At 41.4% G+C, this 26475-nt stretch overlaps 1 protein-coding gene across 2 annotated transcripts in view; it reads left to right on the plus strand.

Annotated features, from left to right (window-relative positions):
- LOC134224830 (matrix metalloproteinase-2) overlaps nucleotides 1–26475 on the plus strand; it is a 727658-nt gene that overhangs the window by 479608 nt on the left and 221575 nt on the right. Inside the window, exon 1 of one of the 2 annotated variants that reach the window (XM_062704432.1) lies at nucleotides 21962–22014. The exons of the other annotated variant lie outside the window; for it this stretch is intronic. Within the exon in view, the coding sequence (XP_062560416.1) occupies nucleotides 21977–22014 (38 nt within the window). The 5' untranslated portion in view covers nucleotides 21962–21976. Of the gene's footprint in view, nucleotides 1–21961; nucleotides 22015–26475 lie in introns of those variants that run through there. 2 annotated transcript variants of the gene reach the window in all.

Raw genomic sequence — 26475 nt, forward strand, 5'->3', positions numbered from 1 at the left:
ATGGTGTTCGCTTTCGATCCGGCAGGTAAGAGACGGCGAGGAGCGCAGCAAGCGAGATGGGCAGACCAGGTGCAAAACGACTTGGCGAGCGTGGGGCGTATCGGAGGATGGAGAGATGCGGCCTCGAACCGTGTATTGTGGCGTCAAATTGTTGATTCAGTGTTATCTGTTTAGATGTAAACTAAATAAATGAATGAATTGTTTGTTTATTTGTTCACATCCAACTGACGAAAAATTGTAAATAATATTTTATGTTTCACAACCATAACATGTAATATATTAGCCAATACGGACGATGAAATTCAATGTAGTTATCAGTAGCAACCCTAAAACCAGAGGCCGGTGGAGTGAAAACTGTCGAAATGGCAACGTATGAAAATGCATGAAATCGTGAAAATAATACTGGCAGCACTTGAACTTTCTGCTTGCTTCTTATGGATGCAAAAAGAAAACAAGTCGAATTGGAACCGCTTTTGGTGGTTCGATTGGAAACAAGATGGTGTCTCTGCCCAGCTCTTAGGGGCCGTATACATACTACGTAAGCACTATATATCCATTTCATCGCTAAACAAAGAAATGCGGGACCAAATTTGTTGCTTCTTTTTGTCAACATGCGTGCTCGCTGCTGAAAAAAATCACAAAAATAATAAACTAACCAAATTCCTTTCCATTGCTTTGTTTTTTATGGGATGGAAATAGGAGCTATGAGATGAAGTTGGAAACCGTTCCCCTATAAGTTTGCTTCCGATATAGTACTGTAAACCATTAGTTCTTTTAATATTAATCATTAAACAGCATTACTCAACATTCTATGGTATCCTGCACCTGTATTTTTATTACCAAGAATGATGGAGGGAAATGATTACATTTATCCTTCATTCCTAATAATTGAATTTGAGTATTGGCACAAAAAATTCGAAAAGCGTACAATGGCGCTAAAACCATAGCCAGAGCAAGTCTAATACCTTGTCCCATCCCAGGGATTCAACACCCAGGATAACGGAGTGACATACATTTCTTAGCATGTTCACTCCCAACGTGTGTTACAACTTATCATATCATTTGCTTATAATGATACTCCTAAATTACATTCCATTAAAACTTACCAATTCATTGACATCTATGAGAGCGTCGGTAAGTCACTTCTCCTTCGCTTTCATACCTTATCATTTTAATCCTACAATCGGATTGCTATCAATTCCTAAATAGTAATCCAAAAGCAGTTATTGTAAGAAAGTTATTGGAAATACAAGACATCTATCAGTATGTAATCTACGAAATACTAAATTTACAACGCAACGCTAGAACTTCTTTCAATTATCGATTCCTATACCTCGGAAATAAGTACATTCACAATTAGGATAGTTAGTTCTATAAAGTTGTATGTATTTAGTTTAAAGCAAGCTATCAATATAGATTTATAATGTTTCACAAATTTAGTGGATTCTTGATTTCTTGGCCTGCCTACCATAGAACCAAATAGCATATCTACTGCACTTGCTGAACCGGGAACCGAAAAAAGGCATGTTTAGATTGCTCATCACCAGCCTAATCCACGCCAGACAGGAAAAAAGAGCTCTACGACCGTTCCCTATCCGTACGTCGCACATCGAGCCCACCTCGCAGTTACCACACCCTTTTCGGTTCTCGTTAGCAAACAGACCACTGCACCGGTAAAGTATGTCATACAAGGGCGAAACATATCACCTGTTGAGCACGGACACTGACGACGAAGGTCCTCGGCCCACGTTCCACATCGGGGATGCCGTCCCCAGCCAGCAGCCAGATGTGCCTAGACCGCATTATGTGAATGTTATGAGCCGTGTGCTTCCCATGTGCCGCGTACTTGGGTGTGTTCTTCTTGGTGACTGGAACCTCTCGGATAAGGCGAGGCGGTCACGCTCACCACCCCGAAAGAAGACAAGTTGGGCAATTAACAACTAGGAACACCGTTGTCGTCGTTGGCGGTTGGACGGGAGTTTTGTGATGCAAAATTAGAACCAACAACAAGGCAAAAACCAAGCCCACCGAGGGACACTTGTTTTGCCCTGTTCCGCGGGTCCTGGCTGTTGCTTCCGGAAAGTAGAAACCCGACCGAGGCACGGACCTGTTTGAATCCGCAAATAACTCGTCGCCGGCGACGATGAGCAAACACAAAACACATGCAATTATAGATCAAAGAAAGGCTGTCATGAGTGTGAGTGACTTGTTTTTGCAATAGCTGCTCTGTCCTCCTAGTTGAGGATCCAAGTTTACGATTGCTAGAAAGACACGGAATTAGGATGTGATTTATTTCAGTTCTTGTCGTACCTGTTCCGGTCTTTGCAGGCGAATTCGGTCGGCAATAAGAGCAATTTAGTGCTGCATTAAATTCTCTGAATAAACAGTAATGTTTATTGAGGAATTAACTCATAATTTTATGCGATTTTATCACGCACTCGTGCCGGAAGTGTTTGAGGAAAGTGGCGCCGTTTTACTCAACCCAACCCACCGAGTACGACCCGGCGATGGTGTGGAAATATTTATTGCCGGTTCGTGAATGGACATTCCCTCTGAGGGTTGCAGTGCCGGAAACGAATGTTTCCTGTTTTACCATCTGGTGATTACCCTGGCAGGCCTATGGCAAATTTACACTCCCTTCCCTAGATTAGGTAGAGTTTACCCATCTCAATGTCGTGTGCCACTTTTGCGATGATTGCAATTCCCACCATGGGAAGGCAACTTGTAACACTTTCAGATACATCACCACCGTTCCGTCGCCGTTGAACACCACCAATTCCTCCGCAAAAGCCTATTTGTTATCCGATCTAATCTCTAGGCATCCTCCCACAGACCGGGCCACAGCCTCTCCCTTCACGCCCAGGGCGACCGAGATTGCCACTTGTTATTCCAAACGTTCAGCAGAGAATTTCATCATGATGCTAATGACGGGTGCTCCCACTCTCCGGCATCCTTATTGCACCACTATTGCCAAGCTATGGATGTAGCTCTGCCACGGAATTGTTTGTTCCTTACCGACGACGAGGACGACTACGGCGACGAGAAGTACAACGGTTCCCATGGCCTTATGAATCCGATGTTGGAGAGTGTGGGTGCGATGTGTTTCATCATTGCTCCCCCTCTCCAACCAGAGCCGCCAGTCATCTTCGTCCTCGTTCCATCCTGTTGGTAATTTACCGACTCCGTGTCCGTCAACGAAAGGCTCCCTTGTGAGAACCTTCTGCTGATCGAATGTGCCCAACCGCCGTGGCCCCGGCTAAAAAGAGAATGCCGGGACGAGCTGGTGGAAAATAGTTCGTCGTGTGCGCAAAGATTTACGGTATGTTCATCAAAGAAGAAAGATTTCCCACCGGAATGTCCGCCAGGAGGTGGGGACGTTGAAGTTTTTCCGATTCATGGCAAGTGATTTCGGACTGACGGGCAAGTGCTGCTAATTCAGCCGATTAACAGAATCCGGGGGTAGGGGTCGAGTACGGTGAAATTCGAGTCGGAAGTAGTTAGCAAGAATGTAGATGGCCGATTATTGCAGCTCAGTAATAATTGGTTCAAGATTCATTATTTGTGGCTGACATGAAACAGAAAACACTGATTAATTCGCCTAGTTGTGATGTGGTATTTCTTTATTTACTGTCAGGCCGAAGTCTGTCTCCATTCTCCTCCATGCATATCTGCACAGGTCAGATATCGACTACCGGTCTGATTTCTTATCATTTCTAAACGGTCTGAGGATTCCTCCGAATTTGTAAGCTGGTATCACCAATCAAATTGAGCCCATGTACAAGAAAATCAAACTTACACAAGTTTGAAATACCAATTACCTAAACATTGCATTAGCTGATGAAGTAAGAGTTGTTTTATATCTGAAAATTCAAACCCCAAAATTGAAAAATAAGAAGGTGTGCTGAACAACTAATGCTGGTTTAACCTCACCTCGCATGTTTTGATGCGTTTATCTCAATAAATATACAATCATCCCATCTGAAAATCGCTTCTTGGCACAAGCTGTAACGCAGTTAAGACAAAAAAAATCTGATTTTTCTGCTTTTCGTGCTTCTGAAGTTGTGATGTAAATTTGGAATCGGATTCATCCGGGTTTTGCAGATTAGGAAAATACACATTTAATCGTTAGTGGACATCTGAATAGAGGCAGCTGGACCTCACTAATTCGAATCTCGTACTTCACCAGTTAAGTATCACCAGTCAAGGGTTGCGTACTCAGCTGGTAAGGTAGCCTTTTTTTATTCTTTATTTAGATGCTTTTTATTTAGCTTATTTAGCTTATTTAGATTGATCTGAACGTGGGCAAATTGCGCTGCGATCCAAGTTGATAGTGGTTGAGATGTAGGTACCGTCTATTCTCTAAATGCACGTTTCAGCAGCGCCAGCCAGAGAGAGACCGATAATACCTCTGCACCACCACAATACCCACGGGAAGAAAGTTGTGTTAGTTGGATAATCAGAAGAATAATCAGAAACATAGATCGGTACTCACCATGGACAGTGATATAATCTATACCACTTGTATTCTACTATGAAGTACAGTTTTTTATGTACAATATTTTTAGCATTTTTTTATCTGATTTTTTAGAATCAGTGTTTAAATGTTCATCTATTGCGAGGGTATACAATCAACCGCTCGAAGTGGGCGATTGGTAATTTGAATTTTGTGTAAAGCGCATATGTTTTCAACAAAAACTAAAATGAAAGAGGCACGTTTGACAGGAAGTCGAAAACATATTTTTTTGTAATTGTTATATTTGTTGTATTTTGACTTGTTCGTTAGAAGAAATACTAAGATTAAACTCTTAGAACTAATATCTGATCGCAATTCACTTATAGTTTAACGGGAAATGCGTTCTCTTTTTTCAGGAATATGTGTTCTGATACGGTTTAGTAGAAGTGGAACAAAAACGTTTGAAGTATATATTTCTAGAATTATCTCCTGGTAAGATGTAATTATGCTTAATCTACAAACTCTTCCAAATGTGTGCAGCTAGATTTAGTTTATAGAAATATAAATGTGGACAAAACAGGCCAGAAAGTAATAAAATAAAAGGAAAACTAAACAAATAAATTAAAAATGATATACAATGATTTCTTCGATGTTGAATTTAAAATTCAACATCAACTCTTTAGGACCACGGAAAATCTAGATTGAACATTTTAAAATGAGTGTATCAAAATTCATGCACTGCAAAACTTTAGGGGAAAGTGGGACACGATCATCACCATGAGCTCTGGCTCATATGAAACGCCAAAAATCATCCACATACTACAGACAGGGTTTGCAGAAATCACTCTCAATAGATAACGAACACCGATAAAAGCGAGGCAAAAACTGTTCCGAATCATAACAAGCCATGATAACAAATTTATCAAACGTATACAAGTGCGAATCGGATAGGCGGCCCCCACAGAAAAATGGCTTTGTTTTCGCTCATTTCGTGTTGGTTACTGCACAGCTGTGTAGAACAAGTTGAAATGCATCATCAGAGCTAGTGCTCCCCGCATTTGGAGCTTTCTAAAAGAAATTTATCATGGGGTATAGCCTCCCGAATCAGTTCTCTATCATGACAGCTTGCGAAAAAGTCTCTCGCGGTATGCTACATATCGTATATGTATACAGAGATGATAAGTGAGAGACTTGTTCATTCTCTTTAGGATTCAATCCCTGACTACAGATTTGTTTCTTAGTAATCTATTTTGGGTCTTGTCAACGGAAGTACAAGCTATTCGGGTTGACATACTAAAATATTGCTAGGACGAGATTTAAATAATATTTGCCAAATAAATTAAATCACCAAAACTCGTCGAATAAATAACGAGACTCTGCACCGTAGGATATTTATTAATTTAGGAAAAACCTTTTTCTAGCATTCTGAGCACGGATCGTGAAGCAATTTTGAACAATAAGAAACCGAATTATTTGATAACTTATATTGTCACAGACCGATATTTAGAAGACAACTACAGTTGCATAATATAGCGCAATCAAGTAATATCTACATAATTCATTGAACAATATCTCCTGCCTTCTAAAACTGTAATTTAACTTCGAATATTGAAGTGCTGGAGTGTACTTCAATTCAATAATTTATAAATAATTCTAGAGCAAAATTTTTAGAGCTTATTGAGAACTAAAGAAATTTTTTAGAGAAAAAAATCTAGAGCTTATTGAGAACTAACACTAAGGTTCTCTCCGATGATAATTTTGTAAATATTCTAATACCTATGAGGCAATCTCAGATCGTTATCTTAGATCTTAATTTTGTTTATTTGAACATCGCTAGCATGGGAGGAGGAGCAAAATCCGATTTCCCACTGCAAGAAAACAACCTACTGATGTTCAATCATCCTCCTCCCTTAAACACCTGTTTTCGCCTTGCAACGTTACTTGATGAAAACAACTCCCACGTGAAAGAGCATCACGACTGAACTTCATTTTATTTATTTATCATCAGACTAAGGCCGGAGTGGCCTGTGCTGCACATAAAAGACTTCTCCATTCAGCTCGGTACATGGCTGCACTTCGCCAACCACGCAGTCTGCGGAGGGTCCGCAAGTCGTCCTCCACCTGATCGATCCACCTTGCCCGCTGTGCACCTCGCCTTCTTGTTCCCGTCGGATCGTTGTCGAGAACCATTTTCACCGGATTACTGTCCGACATTCTGGCTACGTGCCCGGCCCACCGCAGTCTTCCGATTTTCGCGGTGTGAACGATGGATGGTTCTCCCAACAGCTGCTGCAACTCGTGGTTCATTCGCCTCCTCCACGTACCGTCCGCCATCTGCAACCCACCATAGATGGTACGCAACACTTTCCTTTCGAAAACTCCCAGTGCGCGTTGGTCCTCCACGAGCATCGTCCAGGTCTCGTGTCCGTAGAGAACTACCGGTCTTATAAGCGTTTTGTAGATAGTCAGTTTGGTACGGCGGCGAACTCTATTCGATCGGAGCGTCTTGCGAAGTCCAAAGTACGTACGATTTCCAGCCACTATGCTTCTCCGAATTTCTCTGCTGGTATCGTTATCGGCGGTCACCAGTGAGCCCAAGTACACGAATTCTTCAACCACCTCGATTTCGTCACCACCGATAGAAACTCGTGGTGGGTGGCTCACATTGACCTCTCTTGAGCCTCTTCCTATCATGTACTTCATCTTCGACGTGTTGATGACTAGTCCAATCCGTTTAGCTTCGCTTTTCAGTCTGATGTAGGCTTCCTCCATCCTCTCAAAGTTACGTGCCATGATATCAATGTCGTCGGCGAAACTAAATAACTGGACGGACTTCGTGAAAATCGTACCACTCGTGTCTATCCCTGCCCTTCGTATTACTCCCTCCAAAGCGATGTTGAATAGCAGACACGAAAGACCATCACCTTGCCGTAACCCTCTACGGGTTTCGAAGGGACTCGAGAATGCCCCTGAAACTCGAACTACGCACATCACCCGATCCATCGTCGCCTTGATCAACCGTATCAGTTTATCCGGAAATCCGTTTTCGTGCATTAGCTGCCATAGCTGGTCCCGATCGATTGTATCATATGCGGCTTTGAAGTCGATAAATGGATGATGTGTGGGCACGTTGTATTCGCGGCATTTCTGCAATACCTGACGTATGGCGAACACCTGGTCTGTGGTAGAGCGTTCACCCATAAATCCCGCCTGGTACTGCCCCACGAACTCTCTTGCAATTGGTGTTAGTCGACGGCATAAAATTTGGGAGAGTACCTTGTAGGCGGCGTTCAGCAATGTGATTGCGCGGTAGTTGCTACAATCCAGCTTATCGCCCTTTTGTAGATGGGACACACGACACCTTCCATCCACTCCTGCGGCAGAACCTCATCCTCCCAAACCTTGGTAATCACCCAATGCAGCGCTCTAGCCAGTGCTTCACCACCGTGTTTAAACAGCTCTCCTGGTAGTTGGTCAACTCCAGGGGCTTTGTTGTTTTTCAGCCGGCCGATCTCCTCCTGGATTTCCTGGAGATTCGGAGCCGGAAGTCGCATGTCCTGCGCGCGTGCTCCTAGGTTCATTACCATACCGCCACCGTTGTCTGCCATATCGCCATTCAGGTGCTCTTCGTAGTGCTGCCGCCACCTTTGGATCACCTCACGCTCGTTCGTAAGAAGGTTCCCGTTTATGTCCTTACACATATCGGGCTGTGGCACGTGGCCCTTACGTGAACGGTTCAACTTCTCATAGAACTTTCGTGCGTTATTAGCGCGGTACAGTTCCTCCGTCTCTTCACGGTCTCGATCTTCCTGCTGGCGCTTTTTCCTCCGGAAAATCGAGTTTTGTCTGTTCCGCGCCCGTTTGTATCGTGCCTCGTTCGCCCTCGTGCGGTGTTGCAGCAATCTCGCCCATGCTGCATTCTTCTCCTCAACTAACTGCTCACATTCGCCGTCATACCAGTCGTTTCTCTGATCCGGAGCCACCGTGCCTAGTGCAGCGGTTGCGGTGCTTCCAGTGGCGGATCGAATATCTCTCCAGCCATCTTCAAGAGAAGCTGCGCCTAGCTGCTCTTACGTTGGGAGTGTCAATTCCAGGTGCTGCGCATAGTCTTGGACTAGTATACCGTCTTGAAGCCGCCCAATGTTAAGCCGCGGCGGACGACTTCGACGCGTGTTGATCACCGTCGAGAGTTTTGAGCGCAGACATACTGCGACGAGGTAGTGGTCGGATTCAATATTCGCACTGCGGTAAGTGCGTACGTTCGTGATGTCGGAGAAGAATTTACCGTCGATTAGAACGTGGTCGATTTGGTTTTCCGTTACTTGATTAGGTGATTTCCATGTGGCCTTGTGGATATTCTTACGGGGGAAGAAAGTGCTTCGGACTACCATTCCGCGGGAGGCTGCAAAGTTTATGCATCGTTGGCCGTTATCGTTCGATACGGTATGCAGACTATCCGGTCCGATGACCGGTCTATACATTTCCTCCCTTCCTACCTGAGCGTTCATGTCACCGATGACGATTTTGACGTCCCGCAGTGGGCATCCATCGTATGTCTGCTCCAGCTGCGCATAGAACGCTTCTTTCTCGTCGTCGGATCTCCCTTCGTGTGGGCAGTGCACGTTGATGATGCTATAGTTGAAGAAACGGCCTTTATCCTCAGCTTGCACATCCTTGCGTTGATTGGCTGCCACCCAATCACGCGTTGGCGCATCTTTCCCAGCACTATGAAGCCGGTTCCCAGCTCGTTGGTGGTGCCACAGCTTTGGTAGAAGGTAGCCGCTCGATGCCCGCTTTTCCACACTTTCTGTCCTGTCCAGCAGATTTCCTGCAGCGCTACGACATCGAAGTTGCGGGGATGTAATTCATCGTAGATTATCCTATCGCAACCTGCGAAGCCTAGCGACTTGCAGTTCCAAGCTTCCAATCGTGATCCTTTATTCGTCGCCTAGGTCGTTGCCGATTGTATCGAGTCGTATTATCTTCTATGTCGTTCGTAATAGTTGTTTTTAAAGGCGGCTTATTGGGCCTGCGCAAACCTCCTGTCTCGTCGGAGGGCCGTCGTGTCAGGGCTGTTTAGCGTCCCACCTAACACCAGGACTTGGGCTTGTGCGCTTTGAGCGGCACACGGTCGCTTTGGCGGAGCCTACTTGCGGATACATGCAGCTTTTTATAGAGGTTTAACAGGGCCCACTGTCAAACCCCACCACATCCTAGGCAGGCGCCACAACTCGCAGATGGCCTGGGGAGGGATCGTCAAGCCCTTGGACATAGTCCCTGCTGCCCCGACTGAACTTCAACAAGCTCCATAAAGAGTGGTTGTACCCTTATATACACGATATAGGTTGTATTTTTAACGATTTTTGGCTTATAAAAGTATAAAAGAAGGAATAACATGATTACGGATCTCGAGATCGTTTTGCACAACCAAACGCGTTCAATCATGCACTCCTCGAGGTTCGATTTGGTAAACGATATGTCGAGTGTAAATTGTAGTTTGAAAGAACAAAATAACGTGAGCCTATGGATCATTCTACACTCTGAAACACGTTCAATCGCGCACTAATTATTTTGTTTTCTGACCGCACAAAGCAGAACAAAATTACGCGTACCTCGAGATGGTTCTGAACTCCGAAAAAACGTTCGATCGCGCACTAATTAAATTTCTTTCTCAGTCCAATTGTTCATCCATCGCAAGGATGAACAATTTGATGAAAAATCAATCGTTCAAAGTGAGCAATAGTTCAATTGATTTTTAACTAAAACGCCTACACTGTGATTTCTTCAACTTAAGGATATGCATCGCTACAGCGGAGGGGCGACAATTTGAATTCTCCTCGTAACCTCTTTTTTGTTCAGTTTGGCCGAAAAAGTAGATTCAAAATAGAAAAATAATAGGCTTGGGGTTGCATCTGTTCATTTAGGTTGCATCCTTTAATTGGCGTAACAAATATCGGCATTTCGTTTAAAATTAGCATTGTTTTCCTTATCATATATTCATTTAATTTATTCAGACTAAGGCCGAAATGGCCTGTGCGGTATATAAGAGTATTCTCCATTCGGCTCGGTCCATGGCTACACGTCGCCAACCACGCAGTCTACAGAGGGTCCGCAAGTCATCTTCCACCTGATCGATCCACCTTGCCCGCTGTGCACCTCGCCTTCTTATGTCCGTCGGATCGTTGTCGGGAACCATTTTCACCGGGTTACTGTCCGACATTCTGGCTACGTGTCCGGCCCACCGCAGTCGTCCGATTTTCGCGGTGTGAACGATGGATGGTTCTCCCAACAGCTGATGCAACTCGTGGTTCATTCGCCTCCTCCACGTACCGTCCGCCATCTGCACCCCACCATAGATGGTACGCAGCACATTCCTTTCGAAAACTCCGAGTGCGCGTTGGTCCTCCACGAGCATCGTCCAGGTCTCGTGTCCGTAGAGGACTACCGGTCTAATGAGCGTTTTGTAGATTGTCAGTTTGGTACGGCGGCGAACTCTATTCGATCGGAGAGTCCAAAGTATGTACGATTTCCAGCCAGTATGCGTCTCCGAATTTATCTGCTGGTATCATTTTCGGCAGTCACCAGTGAGCCCAAGTACACAAATTCTTCTACCACCTCGATTTCGTCACCACCGATGCAAACTCGCGGTGGGTACCTCACATTGTCTACTCTTGAACCTATTCCTGTCATGTACAGTCGCGATTCGCTGGTTGGGCCACGTCCTCGGCCCAACTAACGAATTCGGTTTTTTAGTTGGGTCAACTGACAGCCATTTGAACACGTGTATTTCGACTTGAACATCACAAATGATGTTCAGTGACGCCCAATCCCGTTGAATTTTGACGTACGGTTGCTTTTTAGTTGGGCCATTGCTCAACCAGCGGAGGCCCAACTAAAAAGTGACCCAAGTATTAAAATCCCAACCAGCTAATCGCGACTGTACTTCGTCTTCGACGTGTTGATGACTAGTCCAATCCGCTTGGCTTCCCTCTTCAGTCTAATGTAGGCTTCCTCCATCATCTCAAAGTTACGTGCCATAATATCTATGTCGTCGGCGAAGCCTTATCCTTATCATATCTCGCTTAATTTTTCAAAAGGACCTAAGTAACATTTTTTTATGAATTAATTTGAATAGCGCAATCAACAGAACAACATGAAAGCTTTCGATTGCGCTATTCAAATTAATTCATAAAAAAAATGTTACTTAGGTCCTTTTGAAAAGTTAAGCGAGATATATAGACTTTTTCCACGCGTGTGGACTTTCACCAATTTTGAACAACTATTTGTACAATTTGTTGTCAGAGAAGCGTATGAGTTTTTCTCATGGTGACCTGGCAACTTCAAGAATTAGCTACATGGGTCTCCCCCAGGGCTCATGTTTGAGCCCCCTTCTTTACAATTTTTACGTCAGAGATATTGATGAATGTCTCATGCCAAATTGCTCGTTGAGACAGCTTGCAGATGATTGTGTTGTATCCGTTTCGGGTCCAACAGCGGTTGATCTGCAAGGACCATTGCAAGATACTTTGGACAATTTGTCTACTTGGGCTTTAAAGCTGGGTATCGAATTCTCTCCGGAGAAAACTGAAATGGTTGTCTTTTCAAAAAAACATAATCCGGCTCAGTTCCCTCTTCAACTAATGGGTAAGACAATCACTCACAGCATGTCTTCTAAATACCTCGGGGTCTGGTTCGACTCGAAAAGCACCTTCGGGAAGCACATTGTGTATCTGACACAAAAATGCCAGAAACGAATCAACTTCATGCGAACAATAACCGGAACATGGTGGGGAGCGCATCCCGAAGATCTCATCACGTTGTATCGAACAACAATTCTGTCGGTTCTCGAATACGGTAGCTTCTGCTTCCAGTCCGCAGCAAAAACTCACATGCTGAAGCTTCAAAGGATTCAGTACCGCTGTCTCCGTATCGCGTTGGGTTGTATGAATTCGACTCATACAATGAGTTTAGAAGTACTTGCGGGAGTACTTCCTTTGACAGATCGTTACGCGGAATTATCGCTCCGGTTCCTCCTCCGATGTGAGGTTCTCAATCCATTGGTCATTGAAAACTTCGAGAAGTTGCTTGAACAAAACTCTCAATCTCGATTCATGAGTATTTACCACTGGTATATGACGCTGGAGGTAAGCCCATCTTTGGTTGACACCAATCGTGCTAACTTCTTAGACTCCTACAGTTCCTCTGTATCATTTGATCTGTCCATGAAACAGGAGGTTCATGGAATACCAGACTTCCTTCGTGCGGAGGTAATACCTCCATTATTTGCAAGCAAATACGGGCACGCCAGCCAGGAGAGAAGCTTTTTTACAGATGGGTCCAAATCGAATGACTCCACTGGTTTCGGTGTTTTTAACGTTCTCCATAGCGCCTATTTTAAGCTCAAAGAGCCTAGTTCCGTGTATACTGCTGAGCTAGCAGCCATACACTATTCACTCGAGCAAATCGCATTCCTACCTCCTGACCACTTTTTCATCTTCACCGACAGTCTAAGTTCCTTGGAGGCTGTTCGGTCAATGAAACCGGTTAGGCACTCAGCGTATCTTCTGAATGGGATACGGAAAGCTTTGAGTGCCTTATCACAACGGTCTTACACAATCACCATGGCTTGGGTCCCTTCTCATTGCTCTATTCCGGGCAATGAGAAAGCGGACTCTTTGGCTAAGGTGGGCGCTATGGAAGGTGATATTTATGATCGACAAATCACCTTCGATGAATTTTTCTCATTAGTTCGTCAGGAATCCTTGATCAGCTGGCAACAAAAATGGACAAATGGGGAGATGGGTAGATGGTTGTATTCAATTCGTCAACAGGTATCGAGGCGGCCATGGTTCAAAAAATTGAATTTGGGACGAGATTTCATTCGAACCATGTGTCGTCTAATGTCCAATCACTACTCTTTAAATGCACATCTTCTCGAGTGGGACTTTCAGAAGGCAATCTCTGTGTTTGCGGCGCAGATTACCAAGACATTGACCATGTCGTGTGGGCGTGCGAGGAGCATCGTGGCCCCAGATCTACGCTAACTGAATATCTGCGGGTCCGAGGAAAGCAGCCGAGGCCTATTAGGGAAGTGTTGGCGGGTCTTGATCTCGAATACATGTCCCTTGTCCACCATTTTCTGAAAGTGGCTGATGTTAGACTGTAATCGTCGTCCACCCATCCCTTTCGTTGTCGTAGTCCTTTAAGAATGTCTCCCTCTTCGTTGTCTACCGTTAAATCCCACTCGTATGTCTTCCTCTTGCTGCTGTCTTCCAAAAATGTTTATCTCGTTACAGATGTGAAACATCGCCAATAATATCAACTATGTGAATATTAGCATCATATGTAATTAATTTAAGCACCCTAAATTCCCTTCCTTTCTTTCAATATTATTGTATTCCCTAACCTCGACCAAACCGCGAGTCTTACGGTTCCCCAAAACTAACATTAGTGTATAAGAATCATAATAAACTGTATTTAAACATGATTCTGGCTCCGTAACGCTTCACGGCAAATGAGCCTTCCAAATAAATGATAGATTAAAAAAATATAGACTTTTTAATTTAAAATATTACTCACAGATGGTTTTACAATAATTGATATACGAAAATATGTATGACTTTGTTTCCGTGTCATCAGAATCAGTTAGGTTTAATTCTTTGTGACCATTAAAACATACATTATACGTAGGTAATAATTAACAAGCAGCAAAAAGTTAGACATTTCGAAATGTTATCGTTGAGCCGGAAGACAAATTGTCTCAAATAGGGTTTCTTACCCAATTCCCAGCCTAACATGCGTACTGCATTATTTATTTGATGTTCATGACAGGAATCAACTTTTCCTGAATTTTGTGGGCTGTATAATACTGCATTGTGGTTCACTTCTGCTTAAAAAAATAGCTATTCGTGCTAAATATCGTTCAACAAAGCTTTTATTTGATTTAAATTAAATTAACATTTCAGTCATAACGATTGCCATTCCGGCATACATACAGCCAGTTGCCTGCCTAAGCAAAATTTCACTCAATCTCTCAACATTTTACTCTCATTCTCTCTCGGGACGGTAGAAAATGCGACGTAAACAAAAATATGCACGTTCCACGACAACAAGATGCCAGATGGTATTATTCATAATCATTTTTATTGAGAAGATATATTTACTCATCCAAATTTCTTCCAAATATTTAAAAACAATATTTTTTTCACCTTTTGAAATCGAGAGAATTATAAATAACATGATAGCGTCAACGTATTAGACAGTTTTCCTATTAATGGTGAAGGATCATTTTCATACTCCTGGCCTTTTGGCAGCACAGTGCGGCTAGAAGTTCTTGGGCCGAGGTGAATTTTTGTTCGGTTTGAGAATACATTTTCAAATGTATTCTAATATGTTTATATAAAATTCTAGTGATACGTTCTAGTGATGAGATTAAAATGCGTGTGTTTAGCATTATAGTGGGGTGATTAAAAGCTTGAAGCAATGATTGTATCGAGCACTGTGACGATTTTCAGGTAGGTGTTTATTTGATGATACCCTTTTGTAAAAGTGGAAAGAATCACTCCGACTCAGTGGTGTGGCATCGGAGAGCGAAATTTTGAAATCTACATTTTTATTTTCTACAATTGGATCAATTAGGAGTAAAACAAGTGGTTGAAAAATATTGAGTATTGTGAAAAATAAATGGGAAACTTTTTAAAAATTATCAATCATAAACCTACGGCTTCCAAACAGTATAAATCATTAGTTTTCTGTGCAGTGAGCCGGAAACCGGGTTCATAGGCCCAAGTAATGATTTACCCTCATCACATTAATATGATCATAACAAATCTTACTTTGCAACGCAAACCATGAGATCAATAACAAAAAAAACATATGAGTTTATCTTTACCGAGCGGATGGTGGTAATAGAATGAAAGTCTAAGTAATACAAAAAAGGTGTAAGTAATACAAAAGAAAAATGAGAGAAATAGGAAAAAAAACTAACACATATCTGCAGATCTGCTTTATTGTTGAAAGCGTCATTAGCGATGTGCTTTACTACAGGTGTGGGCCAAACCCCAAAGTAGTATTTGTTTAACGAAAATTCGCTCTATCGAGAGATAAACTCTCAACTGGGTTGCCGAAGATGGCCGAAGGTGGCCGAAGGTGGCCGAATGTGACGTCACGTCTGGCATACTCAGTACAATTTTTATAACAGACGTGACGTTTCATTCCGCCCACCCACTGTGGGTGGCAATGTTTACGTTATTTTTTCGACTACTACAGATAGACAAGAACACAGTCTTCAACCAGAGGTCGTACGGACTGAACACTTAACACCTAGACAACTGACAGGACACATAATATCCATATTCGATCACGAAAAGTTTCCTTCTTACCGAGGCGGGAATCAAGCCCACGCTCCATAGTCCATGACTCTAGACGATTGACGGCGCTAACCGCACGGCCACAAAGCCCACAAAGAATCGTTCTTTATCTAAAATATTTAAATCAACTCGTGTAAAAAAGAACTGGAACGATTTTCAAGGTGTTCTCATGAAATAAATGCTTAAGAGCGCTACTTTTATTTCGAAATACAAAATCATAAAATTCAAGTTGGTTTTTCATGGCTAATTCGCAGAATAATTTCATTTTCACAGTTTCTATGTGAGGGGCGCCAATGACTACATGCGATTCCATGAACATTGATAATTGGTCCAGTATTTAAAAAAATATCTTTTAGAAAAGTATTTTTTCAAAAATGTTGATTTTTTCGACCACCCTGGATCGAAATCGGACAAAATTAAAAAGTGTTTATTTATTTTCAAAAAAGAATGTTTCTACAAATATTGCGAAAATCAGAGATATGGTATATGTGTTTCCCATGGAATAACTGATTTATCATACAAAATCTAATATGATTATCAAACAAAAGTGGACAAACATGGACAAATGAAATACCATGGATTTGATGGACCTGCATGTATACTTTCAGATTACGATTAAAATTTTTGCTAATATTTGCTACTAGCTGCAGTAGAATGCTCAGAAAAATATCACTTTTTCATGAAAAAAAGCTTATAATATGCTTGAAAATAAAGCTATCAACCATCTTATGTAACCAAAAGATGCGCCATCCAAAGACCGTGAAGCGATGCTAAGACAGTTTTTGAAAATATTCTGAATTGATGAAAGTAGACGCTAAAAACTTTTTTTTCGGGACCACCCTATCTAAATTTAGTAATTTTGTCATAAAACATTACCTATATGAGATAAAATAAATGTTTATTAAGCAAAAATGCTTAGAATTAAATTCTCTACAACTTTGTAGAATTATATGAACTCCTAACTCAAAAGAGTAAAAAAATACATTTCCAAAATAATTTCACCGAAGGGCCACCCTAATGACAACTTACACCAAAATTGATCTCTTCTTGTAGATCATTTCTTCTAAAGACGTCAAAACTCCAACACTGATGGTTTTCGAGTTATCGATTTATGTCGTGAAATTTTACGAATCCGACCATTGTGCGTTGCACTGAATCGATGCTACGTGAGCATTCGTAGCTCATGGCACACTGTCTTATCCGTGTATACAAGGGAATTAAGAGACTCTGACTGCAAGCAGCCGAGAACACTTCTGCACTTGCCGCGAGTTCATGCGGAATTTTATTAGAATCTGGGAATCAAGTTCTGTGGCCGAGGTTCGTCTTGATTAAAGGGGTGGCAGATTGTACAGTATTGAATTGAATGCCGAACTGAGCATTTCGATCATTTCGAATTCTAGCTGTTACCAACTAGAATTAGTCAAGCTGTAGGTATAGGATACAATATGAAAACGGTATCTTTTTCCAGTTCTATCGATTGCTAGGACATGATAAATATATGAAAAAAAGTAGTATGTGCTGTAGTCAATTCAATTATGACCAAAAAGTTACTTACACCCCTCTGCTTCTAACCACCCCTCAATCATAATCTGTAGTCCTGAAAAGGAGTGCCCAGGATTCGAATGATGATTATCCACCGGCAAGGCTGTGCTACTTGGCAAAGACTGAACTTTTGAATAAATAGAGTAAATTATCAATTTACTAAAGTTGGCTAAAAAAAAATGTCAATTGAATCCATCTACGTTGTCTTACGTCACCATTGCGTACAACCTAATTGGGCTGCTCCTTTGAGATTTTTTTTATTATGGTGGGAATTGAACCCAAAATCGTCAGTACGCAAATGAGTCTAAACAATAAATGTAGTCAACCGCATGATCACAAAATCACCAAAAGTAAATCAAGCTATCGCTAGATAGTGTGAACACCTTAAATCCAGCACATCTAAACATATGTCCAGACTCGTAAAATAGCAATAACATTCTCCCGCATCCTGCACGCAAGCAAGCATGAACTAGCAGCAACTTTCCGCCAGGGAAAACATTAATGATCAAAATTAAGCCTTAGAACAAACAGTTTGCATTCCACCGTTGTTTCAATATACACACACACATTTTGTTCTGTCATTCGTAGACCATCCTTCGAGCAGCCGGCGCGTCAAACGGGAAGGTGCATGTTGCTGTACTGACGGCCAAAGCCAGAGCAACGGACGGAACTCATAATGTGGCACTTGTTTCGGATCACACGACCCCGACAACTTCCTGATCCCGGATTCACTCGTGCGCCGCTGCCATGCCCTTCGCCTGGTTCGAAACTTTATCCCGTGGCCTCGGCCGTTGAACAACAGAACAGGAAGGTACCACCAACTGTACTGAGGCCAGGATACATAGATATCGCTTTCCCGTTTGACCCCTGCCCGGTTACGTCGCACGCCGCTCCACTCGACTGCGGGATGTGGTACGTCACCGGTACGAACGGAACATATCCGGAGACGAACCGGAGGGCCTTGTGTTGGGACGTGTGCAACACAATTCCAGCTGTTGAAAGTCACTTAATTGAATTGAGTTATGAAGTGAGGTCGAAGCAACGTTGCTCGCTGCCCGCCCGTGTCGCCGTCGTCTGGCCGGTGGTGGTGAAGGGGTCATGCATGCCAAGCCGACCGGCCTGCCTGCCTACCATGTGCGCTCGACCGGGATCCTGGTCAGATGGCGAAGGACGCCAAGAGGATGGGTATCGGATGCCGAACGTTGTCGTGTGTGAGTGTGGATATGACGACAATGTCTGAGTTTTGAGTTTGCATTTTATGCCAGGAGGAAATATTAAATTTCAGAAATTAACCAACCGTTGAAACCGAATTTTCTCGCAAATGGGAGTGCTTCGTGATACTCGCTTTTTGCTGTTGCCATTTTTTGAAACCGTTCCTAATGTAGATAGCAATAAATGTCTCACCAAATGTTTGCAAATGGCTTCTAACAATATTTTTTTAAATTTCTTTCCAGGTAATGACTTCATGATTTTTAAACTTGAAAACTCTTCGTAAGTAACTATAAAATTATTTGTAACTTTACGGAAGAGACAGTTCCAAAACATGAAAACATGTCTAACCAGACTAACAACCCTTATCAGGAATATGCGATTGTGCTCTTCTTTATTCGTTCCATACAAAATTATCCTACGGGAGCAAATGTGCTGAAAATTGTTGGTTGTCGGCATCTTTAACGAACATATTTTATGGCTTACCGCAAAGTGACTGTGCTGGTGTGTCCATTTCCTTGGTTCATGTATGGCACATATTTCCAATAAAGCATAAAGAGCACTTTGACTCCACGGTGCTCCGGCACCATTAGACGTGCCATGTAAAAGTGGTGTTCAAACATGCATTTTAGCTTATTCATTGAAAAGTTTATTGAGAAAATTTATAATTAATAATAATTACGCATAATTCCTAAAAGGATAATTCAATGAATTTCTGAAAATAGAACTAATCATTATCAATGAATTATAAGTTTTAGAATCCAATCAAATTGTTTTTGATATTGGAATGAAAAGCTTTAGAATGTATTTTTTTGATTCAAAATTCAACTTTGCTCCATTGGCTACATAAGCCAGGAACAATTTTTGCTTTTATTAGGTACTTATTTTTCACACTCAAAACTTGAAATAATGCTTCCTTTTTTCACGCGCTTGAAAAGTAGAAAAAAGTTCCAATCACTTGTATGAAGCCTTGTACATATAGCCTTTTTGGGATTATGAAACCATTCTCACTGTATCTACATGCTCTGGAGTTTAATTCATTCAACACCGATAACAATGCTGGCCACGTCCTTATAGCCCGGAGTGACACAAGAAATGAATAGTTGGTTAGTTGAGAAGGTAATCTATACGTTAAGGTTAATGTTAACGACTAAATAATACGAAGTTATGTCATTGACACGAAGACAAAAACTGTGTATCAAATCAAATCAACGCCAAATCAAATTAATTCGCCTTATAGGCGACAGCACGATCAAATACGTACACTGAGGAAAATAAAAAATGGCACTTACGATCAATCTTATGAGAACGTTTCATAAGAATGAAATTCTGAATATCTTAAGACCTTGCTTTGACTAATTATGATGATTTCTTGAAGCGTCAATGGACCTGGTGGTGTAATCACGCGGCCTATAATCTCGACGATCTAATCCCTTGACTCCGACCCGACAGCTTAAATAAAAAACAAACTTTGCTTTGCTTTGATTTTTTCAAACCTAGTTGCCAACTGTCAAACTGTTGCTCGAAAAACTTCGCACTCGGCCATACAAAACAGCACAAGAAGCATTTTCTTGGGGCGGAGTCATTGTTGGTCCAATATGTTTGAGCGTGTGTACGCTACATTTTGCATAACAAAGAGGGGGGTAACCAGGAATTTAGACAAGTTGATGCTATGTTTGGGCGCATGGTGCGCGGTTTTTCGAATTTGGTTCGTCAAACAAGTCCACACACGGTCAAATGTTGTATTAAATTGTCCATTTTCCTTGGGGATGAGTCGATGTTTGAGTTTGACGAACATGCCTGACGCTCCGACATGTTGTACAACTTTGACTCCAAGTGACGAGCCAGCCTAGGGCTGCAAGTTTCTCTAATAAAGACAATAAACACAACTTTGACTCCACCCTCAGGAAAACTGGTCCAGTCGCAGTAAGGCGAAACGTCTGTGGGCAAGTTGTACGAATGGTAACTCGCACTATAGGGGAAAGAGGGGCAATATGCCCTAGCTAAGCAAAGACTGCTTTAATGTCTTAGCAGTAACAATTTTCATGTTTTTTTACCTTATGCAACAGTTAAACAACATAGCTAGCTGATGCCATTTAAAAATTGTAGAAAATCTTAATCATATTGATAATAGGGTAAATGACCCAATAGTGGAGAAACTAATCACGATCTTACACTAATTGGTCGATTACACCTCATTTATACTTCATTTTTCTTACCTTGAGAGTGCATCCGAAAGCTCATTAACTCTATTTTAGACGGAGCGTGTCATAACTGCATCATAATCCATTATTGTTACCTGAAACATATCCTCCAATGACTGGTGCAGTGTTCCAATAGTTGAGGTATCTTGTTATTCGTGTTCCTATAGTTGCGAATCTCATAGATTTTATATGGGATTCGCAACTACTGGGACACTACCGCAACTATTAGCGCAAGGGAGAGAAAAAGATAAGCTATTTTAAAGATACTTTACCGATTCGAAGAAATTCCAATGATGTTTATGTCTCTAACGTATTATGACAGGTCAACTAATTGACCGGTATGGTGGGTTGCTGTGATTAATTTGTTTATTCTCTAAAATTCGTACTACCACAACTATAGGAACACCCACAACTAACGGAACTTTTACCCTATTCACATTTCAAAAAAGTGGCAACTTTTTCACTAATGTGGCGTTTGCAACTATTTGGATGTCGTCGGCACAAAATTAAATTTTCCCGCGAGACTCTTACTTTTTTTTCTGTTTCTTCGGTGGATTTGGATATCGACGGCGTCCGTAGCGCCGAACCATCGGATGACGGTCGCGTGGGCCAGTGGTTGTTGTTAGTGAGGCACATAAGTGGAAATAAATTTGTTCTTTTCAGGAACATCAATATATTTGAAAAAAATGTTAAGTTGAATTCAATTTTCCAAGTGCAACCGTTAGGAACTGGAAAATTCTACAATTTTTCTAGCGTGATTCTAACTTCGGTTATATGCTGTTAGTGATTGAGAAAGTTGATTTTAGACGAACTTTCTTCATAGAACAAAGCATAATTGTTTGGCGTTAGTAGCGGAATCATAGCGTCAGTGCCGGTCCGAGCATCGGCTGTCGGCAGGTGATTGCTTCATTCACTAATGTGGCATTTGCATCGATTTGGATGTCGTCGGCACAACATGAAATTTTCCCGTTCATACATCCCCAACACGAACATCAGTTTGATGTAAGTTACGATCCTTTTGGCCCATCGCTCCATTTCCCTACGCATAAAAAGACCCGTGTATCGGGCGCGCGCGTCATTTTCGTTCGAGCATTCACGGAGAGTGGACACGACGATCCACCGGTAGTTCGCATCGGAGGCGATCGTCGGGAGGAGATCTGCCGCAGCAGCGATGGCGTTGGCGTTGGCGACTGTCAACGATGGTGGAGTGCCTGACGGGGCGGCAGCATCGCCAAAGGTAATTTTTCGTCCCAGCGACAACGGCTGCCGCAGCGATGGCGTTGGTGGCGCCATCGATGGTGGAGCGGCGTGCGGTGGTATGTGATAGTGATTTGAGACATTGAAAATAAAACGGATGACCATCATTATCTTGGAAAGTATGTTAGGTTGAGAGAATTTTTCCACGGTGCGACCGCATCCATACGACATCATCACCATTATCATAGTTTAATAAATTCTTTTCACAACCCCAGTTTATACAAGAAAATATTTATCCGAAACTAATTTTATTCGAAGTGCAAAAAGTAATCGCTTGGCGATGACGACAGTTTAATCGAAAAGATGCCGTCGGTAGTGAAATCACGAGTGCGCTTGGCGGGTGGTCGATGCAAAAAATTATTCACCAAGGTGTGTCTTCAGTGATTTGACGGTAATTATCCTTGATTTCTGAAATTTTAATGATTAAATAAAGTGAAGAGTGCAATTTATCCTGACAAATTAAATTCTGCAACAGAAATATCCAAATTTAGTTAAGCTCATGTAGACGATTTTTAGAAAAAAAAAAAACGGGAAACAACAATGAAAATGAAATTTTTGTTAGGGTTGAACTGATTATATTATACAAACTTCAACAAATTTGGATTAATTGCTTAAATATATCCGTAATTTCAAAAATGTAAATTATCAATCGTCGTATCCAACAAATTTCATATTTTGAATATTGCTCGAAACCAGTATCATAAGAAATCATAAGAGTTATTTTATAATTGTTACGCATGATGAGACTACATTCTTCAATCCACCAAACTGTTTTACGTACTTTACGTCGGGCGGTCGTGTCTTGTACACAACACTTATGATTTTTTTAAATATCTTAATTTGTTATCTTAGAAAACCAAGGGGTGTCTCACATAGATTAAATTTAATTTATCTGCTAAAATCAACAAAGCAACCGAAGCGACTTTATTTCGATGTAAATCGAGATAATTAAAAGTGCATTTGCTGATTTTAGCAACGCACCGAATGAACCATCTGTCAAATCAAATGGTGACAGTGATAGTGAACACATAGAAAACATCCATTGATAACAACTAGCAAGACAAAATGTTCTTCCTCGTATGAAAAAAGCAAATCAATGGATTTATTTCACCTTCTTGGCAAAATACATTCCTGCAAATATATTACACAAAGGTGCTGTAATACTTATATGGATGATTATGACGATGTATCCGTCCATTGGGAAGAAGTGAAGTTGATAGGTCAAGATTATTACATCAATTTAGCAAAAATATTACTCTAGTTTTCTAGATTTACTCTCGGATTTACTTGTACTACTTCCGTGGCTATTTATTACCGGTACGTCCTGCAACAAAAGTTTTAAACTATCGACAATGCGGCAACTCATTTTAAACAGAGATTTTGCATTCTCGCTCAGTAGAAGCTCTGGTGACCGTGTTTTGATCAGCCTTCCAAACTATTAAGTTTCGTGCTCAGTGATTGAGCAGGGAGCAATATACTTCTCTACTTCACGGAAGGAGATACTGCAATTTATATATGAACTAAATGACAATGAATCTAAAACCCCAGACAGAGAACTAAAGTTGTGCGAGTAGGTGCCTATAGTAGGAGTCCGGTGGACAATATATCCTTGGGCGCGATGGACACGATTATGCATATATAAGTCGTTCTAATTTACGCAACTCAAAGGTCAAAAAAGGGTTGCATCAACATCACCACATGTTCAAAACATGTTTCTGCCAATTTTCCATGTAAATCATCTTGTCAAAGGATGGTTGAGAATTCTGAAATAAGAAAATCTATTATTAAATTTTATACAAAACATTTGTAAAATCTGAAATCATGCTCAAGTTTTTTTGTTGATGGAAAAATAAACAATCTACTCGATGTCATTGGCAACGTTCAAAATCCACGCTTGCTTGGACAAAAATTACAGTTCAGTGTCTTGTCTTATAGGATGTGTTGCAAAAATGAGCAAACAGTGTCTATCAATAGCATTCGCTTTAAATCGACTTTATCTCGATTGAAATTTGCTGCGATTGTTAACAGTTAGACACCCCTTTTAGAAAACCATATTCTTGTTCTTTGATTCAATGAATTCACTTCAGATACCGTCATTTCAAAAATATGGAAAGGCGTGCGTCCGTAAGAACTTTATTCTCCTTGAGCTAACTAATGTATTGATTCATAATTCAGAACTCAAGACCGAACTGAAAGCCATTTGGCCGAATGCCACTAGGCCGAACAAACCATTAGAGTGAAAGTCATACTACCGAATAGGTCGTTTAGCCGAAAAAGTCAAATGGCTGAATAAGTCATTTGGAGAAATACGTCATTTAGCCGAATAGGTAATTTGGCTGAACATGTAATTTGGCTGAAAAGGTCGTTTGGCCGAATAGAACATTTGGCCGAATAGGTCGTTAGGCCGAACAAATCATTTAACCGAATATGTATATATATATATATATATACATATATGTTATTATTGGCCAAATAGCTCATTCGGCCGAATATGTTATTTGGCCAAAAATGACGTTTGACGTCTCATTTCTCACTTCCCAATAGTAGAGTAGACGTCTCACTTCTCACTTCGTAATATTCACTTTTCACAATGAGAAGTCAGAACGTCATTTGGCCGAATAGGTCATTCGGACGTAGAAGACAAGGCGAATAGGAAAAGCCGTTATTGCGGTGAAAGTTTTGGCGATAAAGTGTGGTTTTGGCTATAATAGCGCCATTTGAGATTTTCTTGTAATCGATGTACTTGACAGTCGACAACGATTTGCAAAAACGGCTTTGTGATAGGAGAACAATAGGTAACAAGAATCAATTACTGCATCTTGTCGTATTGCAGTACGAAGGTGTCTTCTTGGGGGAAGGATCGTTTGGCTGGAACCCATTCGGTCGAAAGCCATTTGGCCGAATGCCGCTTACGCGATTGAGTCGTTCCGCGGAAGAAAGTGAAGGGCTTTCCACGTTCACCATAATGGCGGATGCTATAAATAATTCTGACAGTAACTGCTTCCGGCGCAGGACTGTATCGACGCGAATCGACACTGCAAAGCTAATGGTTTCTTAGCAACCATTTTCATATTGTTCATTCACCTATCAAGGTTACACTATCCAGCTGAAGGAAATTAAATCAATAATATTTTACAGGTGATGTTTATACAAATATTGCACTCATGCGAGAAGTAATTTGATCCGGATCTACGAGCTATGTCCTAAAAATGTGAATGAGTTACTGCGGCAGGCCTTTTGAGCAAACAGGCGCCTTTGCGAGTAACTCGTATAGTGTACATTGATCGAAGCCAATTTAGCCAGATTATCGTCCCAGATTATCGAATGTTCGGAATGGATACCAGATCTTCTTGACTTACAGTGCTAGAATCTTAATATTGTTGAAACAGATACAGAATATATGCCATCTAAACAAATTTGGACTCCAGGGTCATCGTAGCTCTACTGTTGGATGGACGATTGTACCCACTGGATTCAACGCTGCCTTTTGGTGGCTCGGCAATGTTATTAGAATAATGAAAAAAAACACTTCAACTTCTCTGATATATTGTACTGCACATATTGTTGGCCAGAAGGTTTAAATTATCATTCAAATCAGTAATCCTTCGCCTTTCTTTTCCAAAGTTTTCATTGATGAGACCCAAAGGAGGTAAACAAACCTCGTGATAACGACAAAAACAGCTCTTATAATTCTCAATTGCAGAAAAGGATTTTCAAACCGTTGTTGTTTACTCGCTTTTTTGTCTTATGAAAGAAAATACAAAATGTCCTTTTATTAGTATACAGAAACTATAGATAGTAGAATCTGTATAGATGAGCGAGAGCATGGCTGGGTTCTTTTTTTACCATGTACCAGGCGATTATGAAATCACATCCCTTTATATTTTCATTGAAATTGTGACGTCATGCTCGTTTAGAGACACGTTTGACAGTTCGTTTGGAGACTGAGGATTTATCTTCGCTCATCTATATATTCTACTATCTTTAACAGAAACGACATGGGATGGAAGTAATCTAGAAGAATTATATAACTGGGATAATCACACATGGTTCCAGGGGGTCACAAGAATCACAAGATGTTGGTGTGACTAGTGATGAAAAGTTCCCGTTTCCGTTGGCTCGATATTAGTGATAGAGCTTTGCAGAGAAATCGAACTTTACAAAATAAAAAATCAGTAGAATTAATTACTTTGAATGTAGTTTGAATTGATCTGAAGTTAATAAACAAACTAAGTGGAAATGGTTGCTGAGAAACAATCAGCGTCGAGTATAGTTCGGCGTCGGAAGCAGTTACTGTCAGAATTTTTTATAGCACGGCCATTATGGCGAGCGTGGAAAACTTGATTGCTTTAATTCTGGTAATACAATTAGCTTAAAAAGGATAGCAGGCTACATTGTCGTAATCTGAGAAAGTCACGTAAACGCCAAATTAACAAGCATG

This window comes from Armigeres subalbatus, chromosome 3 (genome assembly GCF_024139115.2).
Source record: "Armigeres subalbatus isolate Guangzhou_Male chromosome 3, GZ_Asu_2, whole genome shotgun sequence".
NCBI lineage: Eukaryota > Metazoa > Arthropoda > Insecta > Diptera > Culicidae > Armigeres > Armigeres subalbatus.